At 49.9% G+C, this 26,713-nt stretch overlaps 11 protein-coding genes across 11 annotated transcripts; 7 read left to right on the top strand and 4 right to left on the bottom strand.

Annotated features, from left to right (window-relative positions):
* Positions 1 to 898: 898 nt before the first annotated feature.
* Positions 899 to 3,812, bottom strand: Pdw03_7848 (Voltage-gated chloride channel, putative; the record flags this gene model as incomplete). Its single annotated transcript, XM_014677507.1, has 7 exons — positions 899 to 1,810; positions 1,870 to 2,224; positions 2,277 to 2,602; positions 2,655 to 2,732; positions 2,784 to 3,143; positions 3,207 to 3,274; positions 3,332 to 3,812. The coding sequence occupies 7 exons, from the start codon at positions 3,810 to 3,812 to the stop codon at positions 899 to 901; spliced, it is 2,580 nt and encodes an 859-aa protein (XP_014532993.1).
* A 401-nt stretch (positions 3,813 to 4,213) lies between these two features.
* Pdw03_7847 (Histone-like transcription factor, putative) lies at positions 4,214 to 4,948 on the top strand (the record flags this gene model as incomplete). The annotated part of the gene is made up of 4 exons (XM_014677506.1): positions 4,214 to 4,271; positions 4,327 to 4,412; positions 4,466 to 4,556; positions 4,620 to 4,948. The coding sequence occupies 4 exons, from the start codon at positions 4,214 to 4,216 to the stop codon at positions 4,946 to 4,948; spliced, it is 564 nt and encodes a 187-aa protein (XP_014532992.1).
* Positions 4,949 to 5,370: 422 nt separating this feature from the next.
* Pdw03_7846 (Ubiquinol-cytochrome c reductase iron-sulfur subunit) lies at positions 5,371 to 6,364 on the top strand (the record flags this gene model as incomplete). The annotated part of the gene is made up of 4 exons (XM_014677505.1): positions 5,371 to 5,662; positions 5,805 to 5,893; positions 5,969 to 6,119; positions 6,183 to 6,364. The coding sequence occupies 4 exons, from the start codon at positions 5,371 to 5,373 to the stop codon at positions 6,362 to 6,364; spliced, it is 714 nt and encodes a 237-aa protein (XP_014532991.1).
* Positions 6,365 to 6,982: 618 nt separating this feature from the next.
* Positions 6,983 to 8,519, bottom strand: Pdw03_7845 (Mitochondrion biogenesis protein (She9), putative; the record flags this gene model as incomplete). The annotated part of the gene is made up of 2 exons (XM_014677504.1): positions 6,983 to 7,848; positions 7,922 to 8,519. The coding sequence occupies 2 exons, from the start codon at positions 8,517 to 8,519 to the stop codon at positions 6,983 to 6,985; spliced, it is 1,464 nt and encodes a 487-aa protein (XP_014532990.1).
* Positions 8,520 to 10,564: 2,045 nt separating this feature from the next.
* Pdw03_7844 (Stress response RCI peptide, putative) lies at positions 10,565 to 11,099 on the bottom strand (the record flags this gene model as incomplete). The annotated part of the gene is made up of 2 exons (XM_014677503.1): positions 10,565 to 10,968; positions 11,042 to 11,099. The coding sequence occupies 2 exons, from the start codon at positions 11,097 to 11,099 to the stop codon at positions 10,565 to 10,567; spliced, it is 462 nt and encodes a 153-aa protein (XP_014532989.1).
* A 1,330-nt stretch (positions 11,100 to 12,429) lies between these two features.
* Pdw03_7843 (Src homology-3 domain) lies at positions 12,430 to 14,108 on the top strand (the record flags this gene model as incomplete). The annotated part of the gene is made up of 3 exons (XM_014677502.1): positions 12,430 to 12,524; positions 12,585 to 12,668; positions 12,722 to 14,108. The coding sequence occupies 3 exons, from the start codon at positions 12,430 to 12,432 to the stop codon at positions 14,106 to 14,108; spliced, it is 1,566 nt and encodes a 521-aa protein (XP_014532988.1).
* A 728-nt stretch (positions 14,109 to 14,836) lies between these two features.
* Positions 14,837 to 15,660, top strand: Pdw03_7842 (Glutathione S-transferase, putative; the record flags this gene model as incomplete). Its single annotated transcript, XM_014677501.1, has 2 exons — positions 14,837 to 14,989; positions 15,103 to 15,660. 2 exons carry the CDS (start codon positions 14,837 to 14,839, stop codon positions 15,658 to 15,660), a joined length of 711 nt encoding a protein of 236 aa, XP_014532987.1.
* A 1,005-nt stretch (positions 15,661 to 16,665) lies between these two features.
* On the top strand, positions 16,666 to 17,384 carry Pdw03_7841 (Cofilin; the record flags this gene model as incomplete). Its single annotated transcript, XM_014677500.1, has 5 exons — positions 16,666 to 16,671; positions 16,734 to 16,744; positions 16,822 to 17,067; positions 17,129 to 17,177; positions 17,250 to 17,384. The coding sequence occupies 5 exons, from the start codon at positions 16,666 to 16,668 to the stop codon at positions 17,382 to 17,384; spliced, it is 447 nt and encodes a 148-aa protein (XP_014532986.1).
* Positions 17,385 to 18,217: 833 nt separating this feature from the next.
* On the top strand, positions 18,218 to 19,015 carry Pdw03_7840 (Cytochrome c oxidase subunit V; the record flags this gene model as incomplete). Its single annotated transcript, XM_014677499.1, has 3 exons — positions 18,218 to 18,467; positions 18,645 to 18,838; positions 18,926 to 19,015. The coding sequence occupies 3 exons, from the start codon at positions 18,218 to 18,220 to the stop codon at positions 19,013 to 19,015; spliced, it is 534 nt and encodes a 177-aa protein (XP_014532985.1).
* Positions 19,016 to 20,140: 1,125 nt separating this feature from the next.
* Positions 20,141 to 22,163, top strand: Pdw03_7839 (ATP synthase subunit beta; the record flags this gene model as incomplete). The annotated part of the gene is made up of 6 exons (XM_014677498.1): positions 20,141 to 20,151; positions 20,222 to 20,391; positions 20,532 to 20,617; positions 20,681 to 20,723; positions 20,843 to 21,159; positions 21,231 to 22,163. The coding sequence occupies 6 exons, from the start codon at positions 20,141 to 20,143 to the stop codon at positions 22,161 to 22,163; spliced, it is 1,560 nt and encodes a 519-aa protein (XP_014532984.1).
* Positions 22,164 to 23,265: 1,102 nt separating this feature from the next.
* Pdw03_7838 (Glycogen branching enzyme GbeA, putative) lies at positions 23,266 to 25,740 on the bottom strand (the record flags this gene model as incomplete). The annotated part of the gene is made up of 8 exons (XM_066101779.1): positions 23,266 to 23,292; positions 23,366 to 23,996; positions 24,066 to 24,401; positions 24,457 to 25,148; positions 25,202 to 25,314; positions 25,363 to 25,462; positions 25,513 to 25,637; positions 25,695 to 25,740. 8 exons carry the CDS (start codon positions 25,738 to 25,740, stop codon positions 23,266 to 23,268), a joined length of 2,070 nt encoding a protein of 689 aa, XP_065956862.1.
* Between the last annotated feature and the right edge of the window lie 973 nt (positions 25,741 to 26,713).

Here is a 26,713-nt window from a genome sequence, read left to right as displayed (position 1 = left end):
CATCATTTTTGAGGACAGACATGAGATGACCGTACTAGGTGATAATCCAGACTGTGAATTCGGTGTTTTAAAGTCCCTTCGCCTGGCATCAAATAGGTCCGGTGTTCAACTCGTTCTGATGAAGCCAGGGAGAACCGATTATTACTGCAGTATGGAGGGAAAGAAAGGAAGAGAGACTCCAGATATAGAATCTTAAAAAGGAAAAAAGGTGCCAATCCAACACCGCTTGAAGTACTATAATATAGGAAATGTAGAAAATTTAGTTAGCTCTTGCTCATCTCAACTGGGTCCCAGCACATAACTCCCAGTAATTTTGAAGCTTTTAGCAAAGGACACTCACCTTTCTCTCGCCCAACCATAGTGTGTAGTTCCGGAACTGTAAATTAGTTATGAATAAGAAGTAGGTAGCCCTGCAGCGGTCTCGGGCTTAGCATAGGGATCAACTTGCGTTGACTCAAAAGCAAGGTCGTGTAAATCTTCAATCATTCCAGAAGCTTTATGATCGTGTATTCATTGTAGAGCTGCTGGAAAGAATCTCGATAGGGGGGCTGCGTTGATTTTTCCACGTAACCGGTCCTGTCCCTCGAACATCATCTCTTTGCCGACTGATGACAACTAGGGAATGATGGACTTGGAAGAAAGTTAAGGAGTACGATGCTAGTCCCGGTAACCTCAGTATCAACGAATTGAACGGGAGCAAGGTGCGATAGGGCTGAGAACATATTGGGCGCCTCTTACTCTGATGGGATATGGGAAATTCCAGTCCTTGCCCCACCAGCTTAAACAAACCAGAGGTTATGATAGATGGGAACGTGGATGAGTGAGCAACGCCAGGTATGGAGCAAATAACTCTGTATCAACGTAACGTATAAGCATGTCAACAGAGCGATCCCGCTTTTCACAGAATCATCGGCCGATCCTCTCTGTCCTCCAATTCTACCGCCGCATCATCCCTCCCTTCTGAGATATCCGCAGACCCCGATTGCCTAGCTACAGTGCGGCCACGCGGCTGGACTGGCCGGCGAGCGACCTTACCAGACACAAACCCAGCCACATTCTGAATGAGCCACCACAAGCGGTCTTCCAGTGTTTCAGGGGCAGGAGTGGGCAGATGTCCACCAAGCGCACCGAATCCAGACGAATTCGTTGCTGCAAGTGTATGTTCCTCGGCTTCGACCTTGAACTGATACTTCAAGCAGTCCTTGACGGTAACCAAGCCAGTGAGCTTACCGCGGTGCTCGACGAGAATGACTCGCGGACCCATCTTCTTAAAGATCTCCATGACCGTTTCGAGAGGATGGCGCGGGTGAACGGTCAACGGTGTGTGGTCGACATACCGCGAGAAATCGACAAAAGAAGCACCTGCCCTTCTCTGGATTGCGTCGAATGTATCTAATGATTGAGGGCCTTGCGAAACGGATGCCCTGCGCGCAACGGCTGCCTCGGCTGCATCTTTGGTGAAGACGCACCGGGCATTTGGCGCGACCATTCCCTGGCTGCGGGCGCGGTCGATGGCGTATTGGAGCTCGGTTCGGCCGATGTATCCAACTAGGATCTTGGAAGTACGGTCTTCCACGACTGGGAAGCCTTGGAATTTGTTGTCGGTTAGAAGATGTTCTGCTTCGCGCACGGGGAAATCCGATGCTGGTACTGAGAGCGGGCCTGTGGTCATTGCGTGGGATACAGGCACGTTGAAGACGTGGTCCTCTTTATTGTCTAGGAATGGGAACCCGTTGAACCGAATCATTCGATCGGCGATGCCGCCACTGCCGAATCGATCGCCAACGGCTTTGGTGACGCCTACCACAATCTGTACAAGAACAGTCAGCCTGGTTGATTGAAACAATGTCGTTTCGAATGAAGACGTACCATGGTCGGTAGAATATAGGTCAATGCGCCAGTCAGCTCGAACATGATGACCGTTACAGAAATGGTCAGATGCATGATTCCACTGAGGGCTGCCCCAGCTCCCAGGAACGCATATGTTCCCGGTGTAATGCAAGGAACATCCGGGTCACATGAAGCGAAGAATGCCGATTGGGGGAATGATTCATGTAATGCATGTACCATGATTCCAACCATGCGGCCGAATGAAGCCCCAACGGCCATTGAAGGCACGAAGATACCGGCTGGCACCTTGCACCCGTAGGAAATAATGACCAAACCAGTGCGAAGAACTGTCGCAATAGCTAGTGAGAAGACCATCGACCATCTGTTCTGGGATCTGGAATGAGTTAGTAGTGCCGTTTTGGGCGTATGAAGAGGTAGGTTCGTACTCGCAGAGTCCTTGATAGTCATGGCCACCCTCGCATTCACGGAACAGGATTTCCATCATTGCGGTCATATTTATCTTTAGAAACATGTTAGGGTAGCACAGAATCGCAGTGAGTCCCGCGAGAACAACCGACTCAGTTATGGGCCACTGTGAGAGGTGTTTCTTGCGGAATGCGGCCACTCGAAGGTTCCATTTCATTACGAATGCGCCGTAAAGTCCACCAAAGACACCAAGGCCGATAAAGAAGATGAGCTCGAAAAAGTGCCATGTGCGATCATACTCCACTTGGAACATGACCAATTGACCGGTTCGGAAAGGATTGACAGCCTAGAATGGATCAGGTATGGTCCAGAATCAATTCACAATGTGGGGAACATACAGCCAGCACACTAGTTGCCACCAGTGCACAGAAATAACTGCGCCAAAGGGTCTTGAGGGGGAAGTAGTTTGCCATTTCCTGTTGACGATCAGCTTTCATACTGAGATCTAGCGCGCCATTTAAACTCACCTCCAAGGAGAACAGCACGCCTCCAATTGGACTGCCAAAAGCAACAGCCACACCAGCTGCCGCTGAGGCAGTCAAGATTTCTCTCGTCTTCGATGCGTTTTGCTTGTATTTGCCAAAGAATCGAGATATCACATACCCAGTACATACAGCAAAATGCACGCTGGGTCCCTCTTTTCCAACAGACAAGCCCGACGCAATAGCTAATGGAAGGGCAATTGACTTGATGATAAGAGTCCAGGCACCTAGGAAGCCCTTCATGACGAAACCAGCAATAATACATTTGATCTCTGAAATACCAGAGCCTGCGGCGTACGGCGCAAAGGATTTGACCAGGACAGCGGCAATAAATGAAAGTAGCAACTATCTCGCAAATTAGACTAAGAATTTATAGTTTCTTGAGTGTTAGCCGGGGATATGTCTTACCGCGCCAAAGAAATAGAAAACATAATTAAACAGCCAGAATGAAGTCCAATGTTTCCACTCGGGGCAGCCTATCAAGAAATAGTGTTAGTTTGCAAGGTTCTTGATGTAAGACCTATTGGACATACCATTCTCGGCACCCCAGCAGCAGAAAGACTCATTGAGGTAGAATGCGGTTGTACAATGGCCCAGCTTGATATCAGAGAGCCATTCCGTAATAATGTTGAGCACAGCCGAGTTCAATCCAATTGCCATACCCACAAGAGTAACAACAAGCCATGCTTGACCTGCATCGTATGACTCGAACATTTTCCGTCTCCAGCCAAAGATGCCTTCCTGATCCCAGAATCCAGTGCCACTGCGCCGTTTCGCGCGCCGCCGTGACTGCTCGTAGACCGCATCTTGGACCCAGTCTATTGTGGTAAAATCCTCATATCGCTTGATCCCACTGATCTCTTCTGGGATGGCGGGTGCTTCTTGGTTGTCGGAGTCTGCTTGTGGGTCGATTGGGGAGGGAATAGAACGACCAGATAGCCTTCGCGAGCTGCGCCGCTCTCTTGAAACTGAAAGAGACCCATCAAAGGCCGGAGAGGGGCGTGAAGAGGTCATGACATTGATCGAGGAGGTAGGGTCAGCATAGTCGATTTAAGGTTGAGTCGATGATCTGTCATGTGTCCGTGATGGACGTCGCGCAATTCGCTGTGAGAGGAGGAACTATCGAATTCAAAGCCAGATCCCCCCGGGGTGTTTCTCTTCAACACCTCTATAATCGGTAATTCAGGAGAGGTGAATGGAGCTCTTAAAATTAGATTATGTGACAAAGCGAAGTCGCCAAGTACCCATGGATCGATAACAGGGACCGTACTGAGATAACGCGGCCACGCGTTTTACTCCTCCTCGACTACACGCTCGCGCCCACTTGCTTCTACAACGGGGATATTTGACTGGTGCATGCTGCGACCTGTATACTTTTGTCCTACTAATACTTTCTTCCGCCTGAATCAAACACCATGGCTCCAAAAACAGTGGGAGAACCGGATGAGATCACAGGACAAAGCGCACTTCCGAGTACGTCCCAGACACTATGACTACTTTGGATTAACATAGTAACGCATCTCTATAGTTGCTCGAATTAAGAAGATCATCCAGTTGGACGAAGATATCGTTCAATGTTCGAACAACGCAACCTTCGTTATTGCAATGGCTACCGTGCGGCACACTCTCCACCTAATCCCTCCAACATCAACTAATCCTGAATCTAGGAGATGTTCATCCAATACCTTGCTGAGCAGGGACACAACGTGGTCAAATCCGAGCGAAAACCACGCAAGACCGTTCAGTACAAAGATCTCGGTTGGTTACGCCTATCATGCCTACGGTTGGCAAGAGGTCGGACAGCATGCTAATGTGCAATAGCTTCGGCAGTATCACACACCGACAATCTTGAGTTCCTTTCCGACGTGATCCCTAAGACTACGACCTACAAACAATTCAAGGAGAAGAAAGCGAAGGATGCGGCGAATCAAACCGCCATGGAGAAGGGCCAGCGTACACTCAACGGTACCGGTGCACCTCCGGCACTAGAAAACGGTACCGGCACAGGAGACATCACCCCACAAAGAGATAACTCAAAGACAACATCTCCGTCGGTTCCTCGGCCTATGGTCCCTGTAAGCGCGTTGATAACAGACCGAACAGTCGACCCCATGGGAACCCAAGACCGTGATGTGGAAATGCAAGACTGATTGCGCTCTATTGTCCCTTGTTCTTTTGAGTCTTGAAATTTGCATAGGAGTTTTCTGATGGGTTTCCCTGCGCATTGGTTTGGGGATTTGTATGGTCGCATTGGGTCGGGCTAGATATCAACAAGAAAGAAAATGAGACAGTGTACAGTTGACGGGTCCAATTTTAGCAGAAACCTCAATAATTAATCAAGATCATCAAAGAAACAACTTGAAATATAGTTATGTTCAAATGGTATCAAAGTAGAATGTTTTTCTTGTTAGGGAGTGAACGGGAACTCATCAGCCAATGACAAGCCCCGTGATTCCGATCGCTAGCGAAAGCTCTGGCTCCAACTTCAACTTCCGCCTTCATCCACCCTCTATCCTCACATCGCTCTCCACCACTCGCGGCTCAATTCCCTCCGTGGTCAATTGCCCTCACAATGTCGCTCTCCTCCGCTTCCAGCACTCTGCTGCGCACCGTCGCTCGGCAGCAGCTGCCCACTTCCCGCGCCGCCGTCACCTCCTGCCAGCAGCGGAGGGGAGTTGCCGATGCGAAGTCGTCCTTCGAATCCCCCTTCGCCAGCGCTAACGAGCGTGGCTCGACCCTGAAGATCCCCAACTTCAGCAAGTACAAGTCCAACAGCTCGCCCCGTTCCAACCAGGTCTTCTCCTACTTCATGGCCGGCTCCCTCGGTCTGGCGTCCGCTGTCGGTGCCAAGGCTACTGTCCAGGGTAGGTTTTTGTGGAATCATCGAATCATAAAGAGATGGGAACAAAACTTCGCATGGAATGCAGCGATTGAACAAAATTCTTGAATAATCGGGGAAATTCAGATGACTTTGAACACACGACTGATATTATTCTTTCTCTCCAGATTTCCTGGTCAACATGTCCGCCTCCGCCGATGTCCTGGCCCAGGCCAAGGTCGAGATCTCTCTCGGTGCCATCCCCGAGGGCAAGAACGTACGTGTTTCCATTCGCCATCTCATCCGACAGATCTCAGTACCCGGTATCCCTATCTAACTTCCTTTCCAACAGGTCATCATCAAGTGGCGTGGTAAGCCCGTCTTCATCCGTCACCGCACCCAGAGCGAGATCGATGAGGCCCGTGAGGCCAAGTGGGAGGGTCTCCGTGACCCCCAGCCCGATGAGGACCGCGTCCAGCGTCCCGAGTGGCTTGTCATGCTCGGTAAGTGAATATCTAATTCGCAACAAACAAGCAGCAATATGCTAACCTTACTTCCTCCCATAGGTGTCTGCACCCACTTGGGTTGTGTCCCCATCGGTGAGGCCGGTGACTACGGCGGCTGGTTCTGCCCCTGCCACGGTTCCCACTACGATATCTCTGGTCGTATCCGCAGGGGCCCTGCCCCTTTGAACCTGGAGGTTCCCACTTACAGCTTCCCCGAGGATGACACCCTGGTTATCGGTTAAGTGAGTTTCGAATACACCTTTTTTTTTATCGCCTCCAACAGGCGGATTGTCTCATTAGATGTGTCAATGAGATAAGATGGACGGATTGTGTGTCCTATCTATCTGTGTATGTGCTTGTGCTTGTGTTGTTTTTCCCTTTTTTTAGACAGAGCGGCCGTGTGTCTTGTCAAGATTAAGAGACCTGTGTTTTAATGTGGACAAAAAAATGAGCCTCTTTCTTCCTTTGTCCCTATCTTCCTGGATCTTGGCCTTTCTCCATGGCAAACGCACGAGCTGTGGAGTTCAGAGAATGCCCTATGGTCTCCTTAAGTACATAGGTTTTTTATTTAGTGTCTCACCTAGTCATGTTATTTCGTTTGTTCTGGTTTACTTCCTTGGTTCTCTTTTGTTAAAGCAACAAGACCCATGATTCGCTATTTTGATGGATCTACCTTCCAGATATTGCTGAAGTAGCCAAGGTCATATCCAACTGCTTATCTATTTTTCTCAATTGTATGTACAAGTTTAACCACCCCAAGCAAAAGGGCAAGTTTTTATCAAAATGACAATCCCAAACATGAACCAGATGCTCAGTTCTCGCTGGCAATGCAATATAACATGCTCGAAGGAAATGTTAATTTACCTAGACCCGATCAGGGCGAAGAGTAGGCCTGTCACAGCTGCGCCAGCTGCAGCACTCTGGAGAGCCACAATGGTGAGATCGCATTGGGAGGCAACAATGCTGCGGTTACTGAAGAACTCGTTGGCCACCTGCCTCCAGAACTCGAGCGACAGAACGGGCGTAGTAATCTTCAAGAGACGTGTCTGGAGAGACTGGGCGGCAGAAGCGTCAGTCACCGAGACAGTAGACCCAGTAGCAGATGCATCTATCTCCGCCGTAGCAAGCTTCGGCTCAGTCAAAAGAGAAGGAGCGATCTCGATTAAGTTCTCATCGGTAGAATCAAGAACCTCGGGAAGGATAGTAGTGGTAGTCGGCAGCGCCGAGGTCGAAGCCACGTTCTCAGTAAACGTAGCCCGGTTCAGGACTTTCTCCTTCTCCAACGCTTCAATCACCTTATCCTCGAAGCCCTTGACGAGTCGCTTCCGACGCCACGGCTCCACGAGGATTTGGATAACAAGAAATAGCAGGACATTCATACCCATCAAACCCCACGTTCCCCACGTTGACATGCGGCGGATCTTGTCGGACCAGACTTGCTCCTCGTGGTATCGCGAGAGGATACTCTTGCTCAATTGGCCGGCTGTTTCTTCGGCTTCGCGCTCTGCGGCCGATAGTGCGTGCGAAGTCTCGGTCTCGGCAACCTCGTTTGTGTGGTCATTGCGGTAGAGGAGAGTGAATCGCTCCAGATCTGTTGAGGACCAGGCGTGCTTGCGTTGGAGGAGCTCGTTTACTTCACGTTGGGAGGTTGAGCGGCGGTTTATCGCTGCAGTGTAGTCTTCTTTTGCTTGCTTGACCTTCTCTCGGACGGTACGGAGTCGGTTCTCTGTATATATTCGTGAGATAAGTGTCTTGAGTCTCGCGGTATCAGGTTTGGGCTGTGGTGCTATGCGACATACCGTGGAACTGGATATCATTCTTCAGAGCTTCGATGCTGGAGTATCCAGTGAAGTCATTTAAACGTTGGCCTGCTACGAAAAGGTTGGATTGCACATTGTCCATCACTGTGCTGAACTGCTTGGACCATTTGGACCGACGGCTTTCCAGGTAAGAAGGCAGGCCTCCGCTCCTCATACCAGCAGCACTAGCATCTTCCTCTTGTGGAGCTGATTGGTCCTTTTCATTCTCCTTTGTTTGTGGTTGTACGGTGGTCTGATCGGTCTCTGTGACAGGGGGTACCGAATCGAGAGAACTGCCCACCTCCAAACCTGGGATGGGGACCGGGTCGCGCGAGGCGAGCTCCAGATCGGCCAATTCCTTCTCTTTTTCCCTGATTAACCTCTCGGTATCAGCGGAAAACTTCTGCCGGTCATTAAAGACCGAGTGTAAGCCTAGCTGTCGGCGGAATTGGCATTGTACGCAGGCGGAGAAGCTCCGCGGAGTCAAGCTGGTGACGGAGAATGCAGAGCGGAAGTGCGCTCGCACGGGGGAGGAGGTGCTTGTGAGTTGAAGGCTTGACCGAAGTGATTGCCTAAGCAGCTGTGGCATAGACTGCATGGCCAAAACGAGGGCCACAGGGTTGTGGCAGGAAGAGGTGGTGGTGCAAAGAGAGGGTTGAGGATCATCTCGGGACGGGACTTGGCCTCGGATAGCCTTATCAGATTGTAGGTCATCGCAGCAAGTTTCGCAAGTTACTGTGAATTTACCCTTCCAATGAATTCTAATTTTTACTATCTTTAAATCCAATTGCCTTTTTTTTTCAGACTTGGTAGTGAATCCGTTTTTTTTTCCCTGGGTTGTCCCACTTCGGATTTGGTCTGCCACCGACATCCATAGCTCCGGCTACAACACACATGCCAAGACACACACTAAGCAGCAAAAACACTCAAGTTCTGAAGAAGGATCTGTAGTACTCCGTAAAGAGGAACAAATTAATCATCGGGTTCAGATATAGGCTGAGAGCAAAAACAACAGAGGTCTTTTAGTCAGATGCCGAGATAATTCCATGCTTCCCAACCATCCACAGCTCTCGACACCGACTGCCCCCCTCGTCAATTGCATCGGCTCCCCTCTTCCACAAGCCTGCCTTCATTCATTACTAAACCCTTGTCAAGATCCACAACCATATCGAGCCCATGGCTAAGCATAACAACAGTGCATCCCCTAAACTCACGCCGTATAATATATCTACACCACGGTTGACCTCCTCGAGGAAAAGGACCCCAGCATTACCGGAAGCCTGAGTCGCAGAATTAAGCGACTTAATAGAAGCATCCCCAGGTTTGGCACATTAAAAGATTTGAGGACAAGATGCAAACAAGGCTGATGACCAAGGGAGCCACAATGGCATGTCAAGCTGGCGCTGAAGTAACCCACAGACCTAATCCTTTCGAAATCGCTCCTTGTAGGCGTGACAGCCACCGAGTCCTCGGCGACCGAAATCTGTGCCTTTACGTGTTGTTTTCGTAAATCGCAGAAATCAGATGTGCTCAAGTCTTGAACAAGGCTTGTTCATGTAGAAACCAATATAGGGGAAACGTGGTCCAAGATAGGGTGACACTAGGACCTAAGCAGTCACCTTTTGTACCACACACAGACTCATTTCGCTCTCTGATGCCAGTTCTAGTCGCGATAAAAATCCTGTGTTAGCGAACGCTAAACGTCACAATTCTTGACCCGCCTTATCTTGGCATATGTAAGGCTAAATCACGTTTGTCACAAGCCAGCCGCCACCTCGAACGACCTAACTAACTAGTTAGTAGTTGCGATAGATTACAAATTGATATCTCAAAAACGTCGATCTCTAATATCCTTTCCTTCTAGCTCAATGCCCTTTGGGTATTATGTAGCCTCTTTGGAAGTTTATGTCACTGTTTGAGACATATATCTCTAGCCTATAATCATGTGAATCTTGGTGTAATTCTGGGTACAATGATACCATACCTTTTGGATGGCTTTGAAAGTTGTTTATATTGCTGACAAGTCTTGTCAATAGCCATCGTTGAGTTGTTAGATAGAACAAGCACGTGGTTGTTGAGGTTGAAACATAGAATATATCGCATTTGCTAGGTGCTCTGGAGATGGCGGCTCGCAAGTGAAAAGTGTGAAACCTCAGCCCTAGGTAATGCCAATGTAGGAGGCTGGATCCTGAAGCTTCATCGAAAATTTTCGCAACATGCGGAGAACACAGAGACCAGATAGCAAGTCGCCGGCGCGGAAATGATCTAGGTAGCGTTTTTAGAGTAATTGGTAACTCAAGACTTGTTAAACCAGAGGTCCAATAAATACTAAAATGCCTCCTAGGGCTATGATAAATTTTTTAAGGTAATATCACGCCCCCCCAGCCTTGCAGGATAAAATAAAATTATACAATCGATGACGATGCACAACCAGTGAACAAAAATCAAAAATTCAATTACATAGCACATTCCTTCGTCAAGTCATAACATAACGATGCAGTTCCCAGGAAGTGCGTGTACCAGAACAGCGAAGCGGAGGGGTATGGAAAGTACAACCGCGTCGGGAGCAAAGTGACGTGATGAGAGACAATGGCGAGCCGAGGACGCCACCGACAAGCACAGCCAACGAGTCGAGCCACATTCTCAATCCTGACTCTGCACCTTATGATCACCCTTCACGGCTTCTGCATAGGTAGGTGGTGGGGGCGCACTGCTGCTCCCCCCATTCCCACTGTCTTCAGTCTGGTTGTGGGATTTGTTCGCCGGAGCAGCCGCCTGGCCTTGAGGGTTGACGGTGCCATATCCGCGCTGTGAGGGGTGCTGGATAGGCTGGCGAGAGACGTAGTAATAGGTAGCATTGCCGTTCTCCAGATCGCGACGCTGACTCTCGCCACCGGGGATAGGCTCGTAGGCTACATCTTCATCGTTCTGTTCTGGGTACTTGAGGATGATGTACCATGCGTGAATGAGGCCTGGAAAGAAGCAGAGTAGAGTGAGGGTTATGTTGATGATCGAATCTGCGGTACAGAATCCAGTCTTGATCCAGACTGTTGGGGCAAGGGTTTGGTTAACATTAAGATTATCGAGCGTAGGCGGATTGGTTTACGGGTTTGAACTTACCTGCGATAGGTGGGAAGAAGACGGCGAGGACCGCCAGGAAGATGTCGGAGCTACACATGGCTCAGAGTGTTTCTAAGATCTAGGAAATGTGAGTTGAGATTTTGTATCTTGTACACCGGAAGTTTGTGGCAATGGTCAGAGAGATTCTCGACCGTTTAGACGCAGATTGTCTGACGGCAGCCTGGTCCAGATCAGATGATGTCAATGGTCACATGATCTTGGACAGTCAGAGCCCTACAACTACACCGTCAGTCAACTAGTTAGGGCCTTGTAGTTGATCAGATTGTATGTCTGTTTATATACTCAATCTACCTGATTCAAAGTAAAGTGTACAGCACGTTTTACTGATCTGATGATCTATAAAAATCAAACTTGTCAGATATCTGCCCAAGCGGGGGGCAGCTTTGACTGACACGTACCCCGTTAGTAATGTATCTTGTACATGCGACTGTCGTGTACCTGCTGCCTTGCAGCCGGGTACCCTGTACTCCGTGATTCGGTACATCAGACCCTCGCATTCTCAACTGATAGCCCACAACGTTGAAATGTGTTAAATCTATTGCGAAACTCTGTGCAGGATGCAAGGGAAATTCGGGAAATTAATGTATCCCCTCCCCAGATTTTCGAGGTTTTCCCGACATAGGGTGATGTCGATTGTCTTATCTGAGCCGCTAACGGCGAGGCTGGTGATGAACAGAGGGACTCGGACTTTGACAACAGCCATTGCCAATCACAGACTTCGAGAACTGTTGTTATTGTTGTACTTTCTAGTATAACGTACGTAAAACGTAGAGATTCAGTCCCAATCGAGTCTTGATACCCAAAGAGCCCGGAGAAAAAAGAGGAAAAAAAGGTCAACGCGGAACAACTACTTCCCCCCCCCACCCCCTTTTATCATCAAGGTCTTCTACTTCGTCCTTGTCTCTACTCCGTACAGAAAATAGCAAGATTGAGCTTAGCGTGTCTGGACCTGTACAGCCGATTATGCCTGTTTCCCGTGTTTCATAATTGCCTTTTTTTTTCCCAGCAGTTCATCTCCCCCCCCCTGTTACCCACAAGCCCAGACCATCTTGAAGGCCTGATCGTGTCTTTCCGATTTTAGAACTTCGTCTTGTCGTCTCTTTCTCCCTTTGCGAATTCAGGCCTACGGGGCGCGGTTGACCTTTTCTGCCGGGCAGAACCCCGAGTCACTCGTTTACCTACCTTTGGCGCGTTTTTCTTATCGAGCTTGGGTTTCGACCTGGGGTTGAGCGTTCGATCCAATTCTCCGATTCGGATATTCGATTTGCATCCCGCTTGAGATATTTGTCAATCGCAACTTGACTCATTCCGTGCCAATTGAATCCAAAGGGGTCCATTCATAAGGCAGACCGCCAACTTTGTCCGGCATGTCGAACACTTGCATTTCCCTCGAGGGGTCAAGTGTCTGTTCTGCCTGGAGCAGCTCGTCCATTTCAACCAGTTCTAGTCTATATGCGGACTTGTAAGTGGAAACCCACCTGGCTAGACATGGGGGAAACAATTGCTAATAGTGCGCTGCTAGCCCTTTCCTTAAAGGCGTATCGAATCTGACGGATTTCGATAATGCATTAAAGGAATATGTCAACGGATCATATATCACGATAAAGTATGTGTTGGCATCAATGGATCGGGAGTAGAGTCACTAACAGACGCTCCCAGGTATGATGAGTTACTGGGATGCCAAGGCATGAATTCGAGCGCGCCCAACAACTATTATGCCCAGTATACAACTAGCGTTCTGTGTAGCAGTGTCGTGCAAAGCTCCATATCTGCCTGCAAACTTTCCGCGGCTGACTCGGTACCAATTTGTGTCGATACTTGCGCACGTTGGGCCCGGAGTGAGCAGGAGACTATGGCAAATACAAACTTGTGCACCAAGAGCGACAAGAACTACACGGACCTAATCTATGCCGAATTGACTATCTGCGAAAAACCATCCAATGCCCTTTCTGGGGGTTGTGTCGAGGGAGCCGTAAATGAGCCTGACAATTGCGGCTTTGCGACCAATATCATTGGTCTATGCACTTTTTGTGCGAACGGCACCGATAGCTGCTGCACGAAATCCAACGCCACAAGCCGCTGTCGCGGTGTCGCAGTACCGACTGTTACTCTACCACCTCTTACGCCCTCGCCCTCCGCCACTAGAACACCTAGTCACGGCTTGTCCGGCGGCGCAATTGCTGGAATTGTAATTGGCGCCGTTGTAGGAGCCGCCATTCTAGGTGCTCTCCTCGCCTTCCTTTGCATTTCCATGCGCCGCCGTCGTCGTGAGACCCAAAATGAAGCTACGCTCAACCAACCAAACCCACAAAGAAAGGGTGGATTGCCATTAATGCAACAGCCCCCAAGTCCAACGTCGTATAATATGGTTCCAGGAGGCCGAGTCACACGGATGTCTGCACTGCGCGAAATGCCCAGTTCATCATCGCCTGCCTATTCGCGCACCTCCGCGGCGATCTACGGCGGCGCGACCAAGTACAGCGACCTGTCAGACTCTGAAGGAAGGGGCGCCAGTCCAGGAGCCATGTCCAAGAGAATCCCCCCAGTGACAGGGAAACGCCATGGCTCACTCTCGAGCAGCTCGATTATGGCCGGAGCAGAAAGCGACAGCTCGCCTCGCTCTGGTCCGACGAACCAATACTCTTCCCCCGAAGCAGTGACCAGTGGTCGATCTGAGCAGCTGTCCTATTTCCGGGATTACTACTCTCAGGATGAGATTCACGCCGGGGACAAGGTTGCCGTTCTCTGGGCGTATTCGCCACGCGCAGGGGACGAATTCGAACTTGACCGAGGTGAGATGTTGAGAGTGATTGGCATTTGGGACGATGGCTGGGCGACGGGTGTGCGACTCCTCGAACGTGCCGAGGACCAATACATGAATCGTCGCGAACAGCGCGACAGTGGTGTCTCGAGTGGCTCGCGTATGTATGGTCGTTCGTCGCCCATGCCATCAGGCGAGATCAAGGCTTTCCCCTTGGTCTGTATCTGTCTACCGCAGCACTGGCACAAGATCATCGACGGCGGCCAGGCAGAAGAGGAAGTTTGAGCACGGTTCTCAATTCTTTCAATTCTTCGTTTTCATGCAAAATTACGTCTTAACGACAGCGTGTTGATTCTTATGTTTCGTCTTCCAGTACTCTTTACGCCCCGATTGGCCATCCTCCTCGTGAACGATCTCAGCGATTGGCCCAATGTTCATTTAATACTCGTATTTGATATACCCCCCCTCCTTATATTGACAATTTTTTACAACTATCTTCTCCCACTTGATTCGTGTGAAACTGGTCGCTGGCGCATCGGGCTCGATCAATGTGCTTTTTGCTCTTATAACACGTTTCCGGTCTTTTTAGGTACTACACATCGATTTGCCACATGACACTACTTCTTTACCCCCGATGGATGACCGCCGCTGAAGGTGGTTTGGTTAGAAGATATCGGACACCTAGTGCACGCTTTAATGTATGTACTCAATTAGACCAATTTGATCAAAGACCATTTTTAAGGTGCAACATTTTCTCTAATAACCTAGTTATGTAGAAAAAGAACCAAACAATTTCCCTGAAACAATTTCTTCAGGTCCCCCACATCACAATTCTTGGCCGGAAACGGAGAAGAACGGAGTTAACGCTCGGTTTCGCGACTGATTAACAATCGAACTTAATTTTACTAATCCAACCCCTCGATTCGCAATGTCTTTTATAATGGCGTCTCTTCCTCCATTTATCTATCTTCTTTAACCTATACTCCTGCATGATTGACGCATACCAATCCAACATGTCCTCCCCAAAGATCATTCTCTACACCAACCGCATGTGCCCTTGGGCCCACCGCGCACACATCGCCCTCAAGGAAATCGGCCTCGAGTATGAAGAAGTCACAATCGATCTGACTACACCGCGCGAGCCGTGGTTTTTGGAGATCAACCCGGTAAGTGACAAACACTCTTCCCAACGCTCACATGTGCACTCTTTCATATACACACAACTTACACTACATACTTGCGCATCCATCTACAAACTATATACTAACATCCTCAACAGCGCGGCCTCGTCCCCACCATCTCATACGATGGAACTATCATAACCGAATCGGGCATCGTCACCCAATTCCTCGCAGACGCCCACCAAACCCACCTCCTGCCCCCCTCATCACCAATTGAAAACGCCCTCTACCGCGCCCGCCTCAACTTCTTCGTCGACGCCTTCTTCAGTAAAGTCCTGCCATCCTTATTCGCCAGTATCCGCGCTGCCGATGAAACCGAGCGCGATGCCGCCGCCCAGCAGCTCATCGCTGCCGTCGTGAAGGAGATTGAGCCCCTTTTGGCAGACACGGATGGCAAGGGCCCGTTCTTTGGTGGTAGTGAGAAGCTGACTCTGGCCGAGGTTCAGTCCGGCTCATTCTTATTGCGGATTTTGACTTTCGCCAAGCCGGAGCATGGTCTTGTTTCTGCTAAGTTGTTGACTTTGCTGGAGCAGGCTCCCAGGTTCAAGCGTTGGGCTGAAGCGACCATTGCTCAGGAGAGTGTTAATTTCATTTATGATGAGAAGCTGGTTGCGGATAAGATGAGGGCTAAGTTTGCGCCGGCGGCGAAGGTTTAGGTTTGGGTTGCAAATGTATGCATCTAGGTCTTGGGCCGGGGTTGGGGGTGATACGTATCTGCATACTTGGGCTGGACCTTATTCAACGTCGTTAATAAAGTGAGGAATGAGAAATTTTATTTTCGGATATAAAATCTATCGGTTCTTGAGATCTGTCGGTCGTATGTACACATTGGTCGGGTATGGAGCTTTACATAACCACACTATGTTGTACCCGGTTGCAATTTAACATATTAATATAGGGGGGTGTTTTTTTGGCAGTGAAGCTATATTCTTACTCTTGCCAAGTTATATATTCAAATAGAAGAAAACAACAAAACAAGAGGTAGACACAGTAACTCAATGTGTACAAAGCCAAGTACATGGTGGGCCAGGACAAAAATAGCCACTGACGTGTCCCATGGTTGAAGGCCAGTGTTAGCCCGCAGACACCCACATTGGAGAGGCTTCAAACAGATGTACTCCGTAAATGGTATGCAATCTACATGCCAAGATGATGTGAGATCAACCCCGGATGTATGTAATGTACGAAGTACTTGGTACTTTGAGGACGTAAAAGAAAAAAGAACCCGTGAGAACAAAGCCACCATTCAAAAATCAACTCATTCATTTTCGAGGGAAATCCCCCAACAGCCTCATAAATGTTAGAAACATTAAAGACAAACCCTTGTAGGTCAATTGCCTACGCGCCATTAAACTGGTAAACAGGTACCGAGCACTTTTAACATCAAAAGTCTGATATCACGTGCAGTCACCCCACTATGGCCATGGCAACACCTGGGAAACAATTCACCCCTCAAACTCCATCTTCCCCGTCTCATCCGTCTCCATTGCTTGATATCCGCCTCCTTCAATCCCTGTAAGTCATTGGTGTGCATATTACTTTGAATTCCCCTGTCAAACCCAAGAACCTCGAGGGACCCCCTGAGTTTGGCCATCTCAGCCACTGACATAGCGCTAGACAGCCCCGTCCTTTTTTTGTCTCCCTCATCTACAAAAGCCATCATGTCGGTTAGTATTGACCCCTAAACCCATGGTACACAACATCCAGTGCTGACTATGGTATCGCGCAGCTCGCATCCGGGTAAGTCGCTATCAGTTCCCACGCTCGTAACCGGTTTCCCCTCATTTTCACTATTTATTGACATCTGCCCCCTACAGTGTTCAAATCCAGGATGACTGCATCACTGCCTTCCAAGACTTCAGCCGGAGCCACGGCAAGACCAAGTACATCATCTACAAGATCGCCGATGACAAGAAGTCGGTCGTCGTAGACTCCGTCGGCAAGGACCAGGACTACGAGGTCTTCCGCAACGAGCTCGCCGATGCCAAGGACAGCCAGGGCCGCGCCTCCCCTCGTTACGCTGTCTACGATGTCGAGTACGAGATTGCCGGCGAGGGCAAGCGGTACGCAATCCCATCCTCCCAATTGTTCTCAGACACCCTGCTGACCTGATTGTTTTCACAGATCCAAGATTGTCTTCATCTCCTGGGTGCCTAGCGAGACCCCCACTCTTGTAAGATCCCCACCAGATCCTGGCTCAAGCTCAGCCTCAGACCTAATTATCAATAACTAATTTCATTCTCAGTGGTCCATGATCTATGCCAGCACCCGCGAGGTTCTCAAGAACGCCCTCAACGTCGTCACTTCCATCCACGCCGATGACAAGTCCGATATCGAGTGGAAGACAGTCCTGAAGGAGGCCAGCGGTGGAAAGGCATAGATGATAGCGCCGGCTGGATCCGGGCTGCGCGACTGATAGGGGTGCACCCTTGACTGCGCCGCGGAACGATCAATTCATAACCTTCTCTGCACACCTTTCTCCCACTTCTTTTTCTTAGTTGCAATGCAAGACCGTTACGACTTGGCCCGTGTTTGTATTCGTTTCGCGAGAGGCCTTAAAAGTCTTGATTTCGCTTCCAGTTTGTTCCCATCGTTCTTTCTGGATTTCCACCTCAAATTGAGGGTATTTGGTCAACTGGCCATCGCATCCTGCTGTCTGTTGGTCATATTGCACAAGGGGGGAGGGGGCGACGAGACTTCGGGATGTGTGGTGTTTAATGTAAAATAGTTAAGCAACTGGACAATTCCTAGCTTTTCCTGCGAAGTTAGTGCTTGCCTGGGCTAGTTTTTAAGCGGCTAACGATTCCGACGATGGTCAAGAGACTTGAGCGGCTGACTGATGGTGAAGTTTGCGAATAGAGAAAGATCAAAAGTTTAAATCAAAAACCTCCATAAGCCACTCGAAGGATATCAACATCATGCCATATGGCTGAGAATGGCGATGAAGCTCACTGGCAAGGAGAGCCGGTTTGGGCGAGGAGCCAATGAGAAGGCGGCCAAACCAAAACCGCACTAGTCCCGACCGGATCCTCGCCTTTCCATCTCAAACCACAAGAAACGTCTTCAAGTCATTACCCCATCCACGAACCTCCTCCACTCTCTCCTAAGCCGTGCCCTGGCGTGCTCTCTGGCTTTCAACCTTCCGATTTCCCTCTAATTCCTTCAATTGAACGCGATTTCGACGTGGTGCTGCCACCTCCCGCCTGCCGCACAATGTATCTTCGCACCGTCTCTCGCGCTGTCCCTCGCAGCACCGCGGCCATCCGTGCTGCCCCGGCTGCCTCTGTGAACGCCCTGCAGACCCGCGCTGTTTCGGGCCATGCTGTCCCCAACCCTACCCTCGCCAACATCGAGAAGCGCTGGGAGGTCATGCCGCCTCAGGAGCAGGCCGAACTTTGGATGCAGCTCCGTGACCGCATGAAGATCGACTGGCAACAGATGACCCTCCAGGAGAAGAAGGCCGGTATGTGGTATCCCTAGAACGGGCGGGCTTTCAAGACAGCCTCTCGCTTCGACTATCCTAAGGCTTCCGAGGCTATGTGTCTCGGGATAGCCCGACCACCCCGAACCTCCACAACTGTCTTTACCAGTAGTCAAAATTTTTTTTTCTTTGCTGACATTAATACCTCCTCTACTACAGCTTACTACATTGCCTTCGGCGCCCACGGCCCCCGCGCCCAGGCCCCCAAGGGTGAGGGCTTCCGCGTGTTTGTCAAGGTAACTCAGCTCCTTGTTGCTTCCGTCGCGGTCTTCTACGCCGCCCACGCCTTTGCCGGCAAGCAGCCTGGAACTATGTCCAAGGAGTGGCAAGAGGCCTCCAACGAATATGCCAAGGTGCGTATCACTCCGTCTTCTCGCCGACGGTCGGGAGAAGTCTCTGTTCCCAGCGGACTTCGCCGATGCTAACCTATCTGACTATAGAAAGAGCACATCAACCCCATCCACGGCGTCAGCAAAGAGGGTTACGAAGGCAAGGGCTTCATCCAGAGCCCCCCTGCTGAGAAGTCATAGGTGTACTAGTTGCCTGACCGGGAATGATTTGATATCCACGCAGGACGGACGGCGGCACCCATCGCACGTCGAGAATGTCGATTTTATTACAAGCTACTCTTTCCATAGCCATGTTCGACATGTGTTTGTAGGGCCTCCGCCCGTGCGCGCGGTCTTCGACTGGTCCCCCATTCCATCTTTTTTGGCAAGCATTGAGAAATGCGTGTATCCCGTACTGTGCAATAATCAATGTATCTCTTTTGTAGCCATAGAGCATGATTTTGGTGTGATGATAGAATCTAAATTGCGTGTAATGTGCCCTACACTCCGACATGGCGTGGTCTACGGAGTGATTCGGAACCAACTAAAGTGCGGAGAATCCCTGCGGGAACCCGATTTCGAGGGTAACAGGATCACAATAAGGGTTAGTTTCTATGGAGATGTGCAATAAAACTACTCCGTACAGAGCAATCTAAATATGAATCCAAAATCATTACAATGAATTTAGTGAACAAAATTTCTAAATTCTATGAATCCAATGTAGGGTAGACCTCACTTGGGTGCATATCTTTTTTTTTTTTTTATACTCCGTCCAAGTCCTATGTTTTCTACCCGGATGTGGTTGACCCAACACGTCAGAGTTTTTCCGATCTTCGGACCAAAGGGCCATTGACTTTCCTTGATATAGACCATTTGAACACTGTAACTGCTAGCTTACTTCTTTAAATATCACAAAGGTTTCCAAGGTTCTCCGGGGGAATGTCAATTAGAAGAAAATACGCTGTGGCTCCCCTACACCCGGCCGCCAAGCCCCGGTGTGTGCGCGCGAATTCCAGGGCAACGGGCTCAGCTTCCCTTGGTCACCACCTCACCACACGAAATTACTGGCAATGGATGTTTAAAAACGATAGAGTTGAAGTTGAGATTATAGAAAGTTCATTCTAAATAAGAAAATGAAGCTCTTTTTCCTGTAGAAAGCTCAAGTTGGTGCTCGGTTCATCACGGGATCGTCGGCAAAACCGCCCCGGAAAGGCTAAGGGCGACCAGTCCCCATCCACCAACCTCTTCCCTTCCTCTTCTTCCCTCTTTTCCCGTTCCAACCTCACCTCTTCCTTTCATCACATCTCGCTCTTCAACACCGTCATTATGTTCAAGAGGTACGAATTGATGATTCATTCAATCATCTTGCTCCTTTCAAATTGAAATTAATTTTCTAATTTTCTATAGCGGTCTCGCCCGGTCCTTTGGGAGGGCTGCTTTTGCCCGGACGACCCCCGTCGCCCGCGCCTTCCAGCCCATCCGCTCCAATGCTCTCCCGGCTCTCACTGCCCGTTTCGCTAGCTCCGACGCTACTTTGATTGGAAAGGTTCACCAGGTCATTGGTGCCGTCGTTGACGGTACGTGTTGTCAACTCCTAACGGAATTGAGGACCACGCGAAAATCTTTTTCCTGGACCCAATCCATCACCGAAACCATCGCTATCAACCCCAAAATCATCATCAAACCCGTATCTGACTTTCTTTTCGCCATACTACAGTGAAGTTCAGTGGCGAGAAGCTTCCTGCCATTTACAACGCCATTACCACCACCAACAACGGCCAGAAGCTCGTTCTGGAGGTTGCTGTACGTGATCCGATTGGCTGAACCTTGATATAAATCGCAACAAAGCTAATGATTTCCTTGTAGCAACACTTGGGTGAGAACATCGTCCGTACTATTGCCATGGACGGTAAGCTTCATCCCTTCCTCTCCCTTGCTCGGGCCACCGTGTCGTTCCCTACCAGATCTGGGAACCCATCGAGTGCGGCCCTACTGTCTCTGGGAGCTTCAACTAACGCCATTTAAAAGGTACCGAGGGTCTCTCCCGTGGTGTCATCGCCGAGGACACTGGTGCACCCATCACCATCCCCGTCGGTCCCGCCACTCTCGGCCGTATCATCAACGTCACTGGTGACCCCATTGACGAGCGTGGTCCCGTCAAGGCCTCCAAGTTCGCCCCAATTCACGCCGACCCCCCTGCGTTCGTCGATCAGTCCACCTCTGCCGAGATTCTTGTCACTGGTATTAAGGTTGTCGACTTGCTCGCCCCCTACGCCCGTGGTGGTAAGATTGGTCTGTTCGGTGGTGCCGGTGTCGGTAAGACCGTGTTCATTCAGGAGCTGATTGTAAGGATTTACCCTCTTTCCCTTATATTCAAAATCAAAATGCGCAAATAGCTCATGTTTCGACCCTTTAGAACAACATCGCCAAGGCCCACGGTGGTTACTCCGTGTTCTGTGGTGTCGGAGAGCGTACCCGTGAGGGTAACGATCTGTACCATGAGATGCAGGAGACCGGTGTCATCCAGCTTGAGGGTGAATCCAAGGTCGCCCTTGTGTTCGGTCAGATGAACGAGCCCCCCGGTGCCCGTGCTCGTGTTGCCCTGACCGGTCTGACCATTGCCGAGTACTTCCGTGACGAGGAGGGTCAGGACGTGCTGCTCTTTATTGACAACATTTTCCGTTTCACCCAGGCCGGTTCCGAGGTGTCTGCCCTTCTGGGTCGTATCCCCTCTGCCGTCGGTTACCAGCCTACCCTGGCTGTTGACATGGGTGTCATGCAGGAGCGTATCACCACCACCCAGAAGGGTTCTATCACCTCCGTCCAGGCCGTTTACGTGCCCGCTGACGATCTGACTGATCCTGCCCCCGCCACCACCTTCGCTCACTTGGACGCCACCACTGTGTTGTCTCGTGGTATCTCCGAGTTGGGTATCTACCCCGCTGTCGACCCTCTCGACTCTAAGTCCCGTATGCTCGACCCCCGTATCATCGGTGACGAGCACTACAACACCGCCACCCGTGTCCAGCAGATGCTCCAGGAGTACAAGTCCCTCCAGGATATTATTGCCATTCTCGGTATGGATGAGTTGTCTGAGGCTGATAAGCTCACCGTCGAGCGTGCCCGTAAGCTCCAGCGTTTCCTGTCCCAGCCTTTCGCCGTCGCCCAGGTCTTCACTGGTATCGAGGGTACCCTTGTTGACTTGAAGGACACCATTGCCTCCTTCAAGGCCATCATTGCTGGTGAGGGTGACGACCTCCCCGAGGCCGCCTTCTACATGGTTGGTGACATCAACGCTGCCCGCGCCAAGGGTGAGAAGATTCTCGCCGAGCTTGAGAACAAGGCCTAAATGTAATTTTGTCATTTGCTAGCTAGCGCCCTCTTAACATCCCCCTTTCATCTTCAAGCTCTCCCTCTCCTTTCCCTCTTATTCCTCACCTGTTCTCCAGTGGTTCCCTCAGTCTTCATTTAATTCCCTTTGTCAGAACACTCCAAATGTTCCAATGTTGTACGCGACAACATCTTTTTTTCCTTGCTTCGAGGCGTGTATATTACAATGTACATTACCCGATCTAAGAGAAAAACAAAAATGCAACAAGAAAGGGATTTGATTTCACATCCATTTTCCAGTGCATGGTCGTTTCATCAACGTTGGGAGTTCTCTTTGTGTTCTTTCTAGACTCGATCCGAAAGGAACCCGAGCCAGGGGAAAATGAAATGTCTGACGATGCACCGAGTGCTGAATCGTGGTGTCTGGGATTGAGTTCAGAAGTTTTGGGGTTGCTTGTTGCTGGGTTGGAGGAGGTTCATGATGCGTTTGTCTTAGCGAGTTGATAGGATTTTAAAGCCGGTCTGGATTGGAGATACCTTACACAAACCCCCCCTTGACCGGCGTGTTTCATTATTTTGTGTACTTAGAGTTCAAAACCTGATTCTCGACATCATTTTCTTTGTGACTGCCCCTTGGGTTTTGTGTAGTCGGCTCTAGTGGGTGTTGTAGTCAATTGTAGGTGGACTGACGGGTGTTTGGTGTAGTTCTTGGTTCGAAGATGTACATTCATTTCTTGGAGGCTACTCAATTCAACTCTATCTTTCGGGCTGGTCTTGTCTGCATGAACTTCGTTGTTCGTCCTGGTCATTCTCCTTGTTCAAGTCATGCGATTCAGGACCTTTCTATACTACCTACAGAGAACCGTGCAACATGACATAATCCTCGACGCTCTCTCTCTATTCAATCTATATTCCAAATGAAAAAAAGAGTGTGTAAATGATAAATGACACGAGACGTTGCGAGATAGATAGACGTGATTGGAAGCAAGATGCAGGACATTACACAAAGAAGTCAGGCTAACCCACTCCACCTGCACTCGCCGAAAACAACATTCAATACCAGGAGATGTTCAATCTTCAACTCAGCGGCGTGGAAGATAGACGTAGGTTGACGATTCACCTTACAGAGTCTCCTCCAGCGCCAGCACCTGGAAAACACACCAAAGTCAGCAAACAAGAACTAAAGGCAGATGGGGCAGAAGAAGCAGCCAGACAACATACCAAAGCAGTCCGCGTAGGAATATAAACCTGCACGAAATTCGCCCGCCCATTCCACCCCAGATCGGTAGTAAAGAAGCGCGTGTCTTTCACATTCCTCCCAAGCCCACCAAACACCTTCTCGTCCGTATCAAGCACAAGACGATACGTACCAGGAACATCAACCCCAACACGGTAATCCGTAAAACTCTTCGTGGAATTGAAATTGAAGATCCAAAGCAACCCAGCCCGCTCAAAGACAAGTACCTTGTCACTCTCATTCTTCAAACTGACATACGCCTGCGGCGAAGAAAGCCATCCGTACTTCTGCTCGGCTAGCTGCATCCCGCGGTCGAACTCGTTCAGAAAATTGTACCGTAGAAGCGGGTCTTCGGTTAGGTTTAGCTGGCGACGAGCGTACCAGAAAGAGTTGTCGTTCCCTGCGCGTGGGAAATCGAGCCATTCTGGGTGCCCAAATTCGTTGCCTTCGAAGTTTAGGTACCCCTCGCCGCCGAGGGCGTGTGTTACGAGGCGGATCATTTTGTGTAGAGCCATGCCGCGTTCAATTACAGGGGTGAATTCGGTCAGCGTAGACATGTGTGTGTACATCTCTTTGTCGCAGAGCCACATCATGAGGGTCTTGTCGCCGACAAGGCTGTGGGTTTAGGGTTAGTTGGTCAAGTGGATAGACGGGGGTTAGAGGCTGGTGGGGAGCTGGGCTTACGCTTGGTCATGGCTCTCGGCGTAGGCAATGGTCTTCTCGCCGTGGCGCCGGTTAGTGAGCGTGAAGGAAATGTTGGCCATGTCCCACTCGTCATCTGTGCTTTCCTTCAGGAGCTTGATCCACATGTCTGGGACGGCCATCGCGAGACGGTAGTCGAAGCCGGCACCGCCTAGTTTGTGGGGTAGACAGAGTGCGGGCATGCCGGAGACATCCTCTGCGACTGTGATGCAGTCTGGGTAAATTTCGTGCAACATCTCGTTCGCAAGAGTGAGGTATGTGACGCCCTCCTCATCGACGGATGGTCCAAAGTACTCGTGGTACCCACCGGAGAAGCCACTGTTTCGCTTAGTTAGCAGGTTTATCTACAACATGGGACGAAGAATGCACATACGTTCCGATACCATGGTGCGTGTAGAGCATGCTGGTCACACCATCGAAGCGGTATCCATCAAACTGATACTCTTCCATCCAGAAGCGCAGATTGCTCAAGAGGAAACGCAGCACCTCGTGGCTGCCATAATTGAACAGACGGCTGTCCCACAGCTCATGACGGCCCTTCGCGCCGCCATGGAAGTAGAGGTGATCCGTTCCATCGAACTCATTGAGTCCATCAATGACGTTCTTGGAGGCATGGCTGTGAACCACATCTAGCAGCACAACCAGCCCCATGCTGTGGGCAGTATCAACAAGCTCTTTCAGATCCTCTGGAGACCCATAGCGACTGCTCGCTGCGAAGAAGTTGTTCACTTGGTACCCGAAGCTAGCATAGTACGCATGCTCCATGATGGCCATTAACTGAATTGCATTGTATCCCAGATACTTGATACGGGGCAACATGTTCTTCGTAAACTCCTTGTATGTAGCAACTCTAGTCTCCGGCGACGAGATGCCGACGTGCGCCTCGTAGATGCGCAGGCTCTCGGGCTTCTTGGGCCGCGCGTGCTGGAACTTGTACACCTCTTCTGCGGGCGGATTCCAGAAAACGGCATCGTATGCAGGTGATACGTTCAGATCCTGAACCACACGCTTAATCCAAGCGGGGATTCGGTAGATGCGTTCGCCGCTGGGGAGCACCATTGTGATCTGTGCGTTTCTTAGTTTGAGGTTTTGTCCATGTGTAGGGCTGAGGTGCTTACCTTGATCTTGCTGTCGTGGGGAATAGCGGCCGCCCCGTCTTTCGCCGGTACGGTTGTATTCCAGATGCCGAAGCTGTTCTTCGTCATGGGGTTGGCATTGACGTCCCAGTTATCTGCCAGTCTCAGTCACGCTCCCCAGGTATGGATAGTCCACAACTTACTAAATTCGCCGACCAGAGAAGCCTCCTGTGCGTTTGGTGCCCATTCTTGGTATTTGATCTCTCCATTGGGTTGTGCATGCAGTCCGAAGGTTTCGTAGCCCTGATAGGTGCATTAGTACAAAAGACACCCATCACTGAAGATAAATTCACCTTGCTGAACTTATCCAAGCCACCCTCTGTTTCATTGATGGTCTTGGCCCAGTCCTCGACTACCTGGTATCTGTGCTTCAAGACATCGCGATGGGGTTCCAACCAAGGATCTAGCTGGATAACACCTAATTTTGAATTAGAACTGGAACTCTGTATGAAAGTACCAGGATTTTCAAGCTTGCCTGTGCCATCGGTGGGAATTTTTGAGCTGTCAATGGTAGAAGACATGTCTGGTGGGGAGAGCTGGGGGAGAGGTGGAGAGAAGATGGGGAGGTCCAGATCAAGGAAATCCAGCGGGGGAACATGTGACATCAACCCCTCTACGCTTAGTCCTTGGTTTTTTAAAAACTGGGTTTTCCCAGTGGGGTTTTGTGCTTAGCTTTTCCTCCACTATGTCAATCCTTTCACTAATTGCATCACCTTCAGGGCTTGGATTTCGGACTTCTTCAAGCGTCAGTGGGGATGTGGAGCAACGGGAACGGATCCGCAGGGAGCTGTTTTTCAGGTACAATGTGACATGTCTAACCTCTATTTAGCTCTTCTTTTTAGACAACAGATCGGGGACTTGATTCATTCCGCCTCAGAGGCCTCCTAAATCTGGGTCAGTATAGGAGGAGTTGGGGTACAACTCCAAAACGCAAAGCTCCATGTGGCAAATCTCGAACTGTCTTGGAAGCCATCCATGTAGCTACTCGGAGGACGCTTTGCTGTTGATCGTATTCTCTCACCGAGAGAGCAAGTCCAAAGCTACACAAAATTGTGCAGGGATCCGTTCAGGTACAAGATCGGATCTAAAAGTCTGTCCATGTTGGACAGCCTCTACTTGGCAAGGACTACGATTTTCTGTACCGTCGGGGATCTTGTCATAGGTACAGAATCCGTCGAGATGGTATTTCACCGTCGTCTCTATTTATGTCGATCGCTTGAGAACGGTTTACAATCCACCATCGCGGGCACATTTCCTACCAAGTCCCCGTGCACCCCAACGAGAGAATTAATAGCAGGTGACGCTGAACTGTTACTTTTCTGTGATAATCTCTCTACACAAATGCAAGGCAAGGGGATGGTTAGGGTTAAGGGTGGAATCGATAGATTGATAATGAAAGGAACTCATAGCTGCTTCTCTAAGCAGCCCAGGTACAAACGCTCTAAAAGCCGTCAAGATAACTTGATCAAGAAAGTGCTGATATGGATACTTCCT

Source organism: Penicillium digitatum, chromosome 3, assembly GCF_016767815.1.
Source record: "Penicillium digitatum chromosome 3, complete sequence".
NCBI classification, from domain to species: Eukaryota; Fungi; Ascomycota; class Eurotiomycetes; order Eurotiales; family Aspergillaceae; genus Penicillium; species Penicillium digitatum.
The sequence above is the reverse complement of the archived record's forward strand: the minus strand, read 5'-3'. Positions and strand labels throughout refer to the sequence as shown.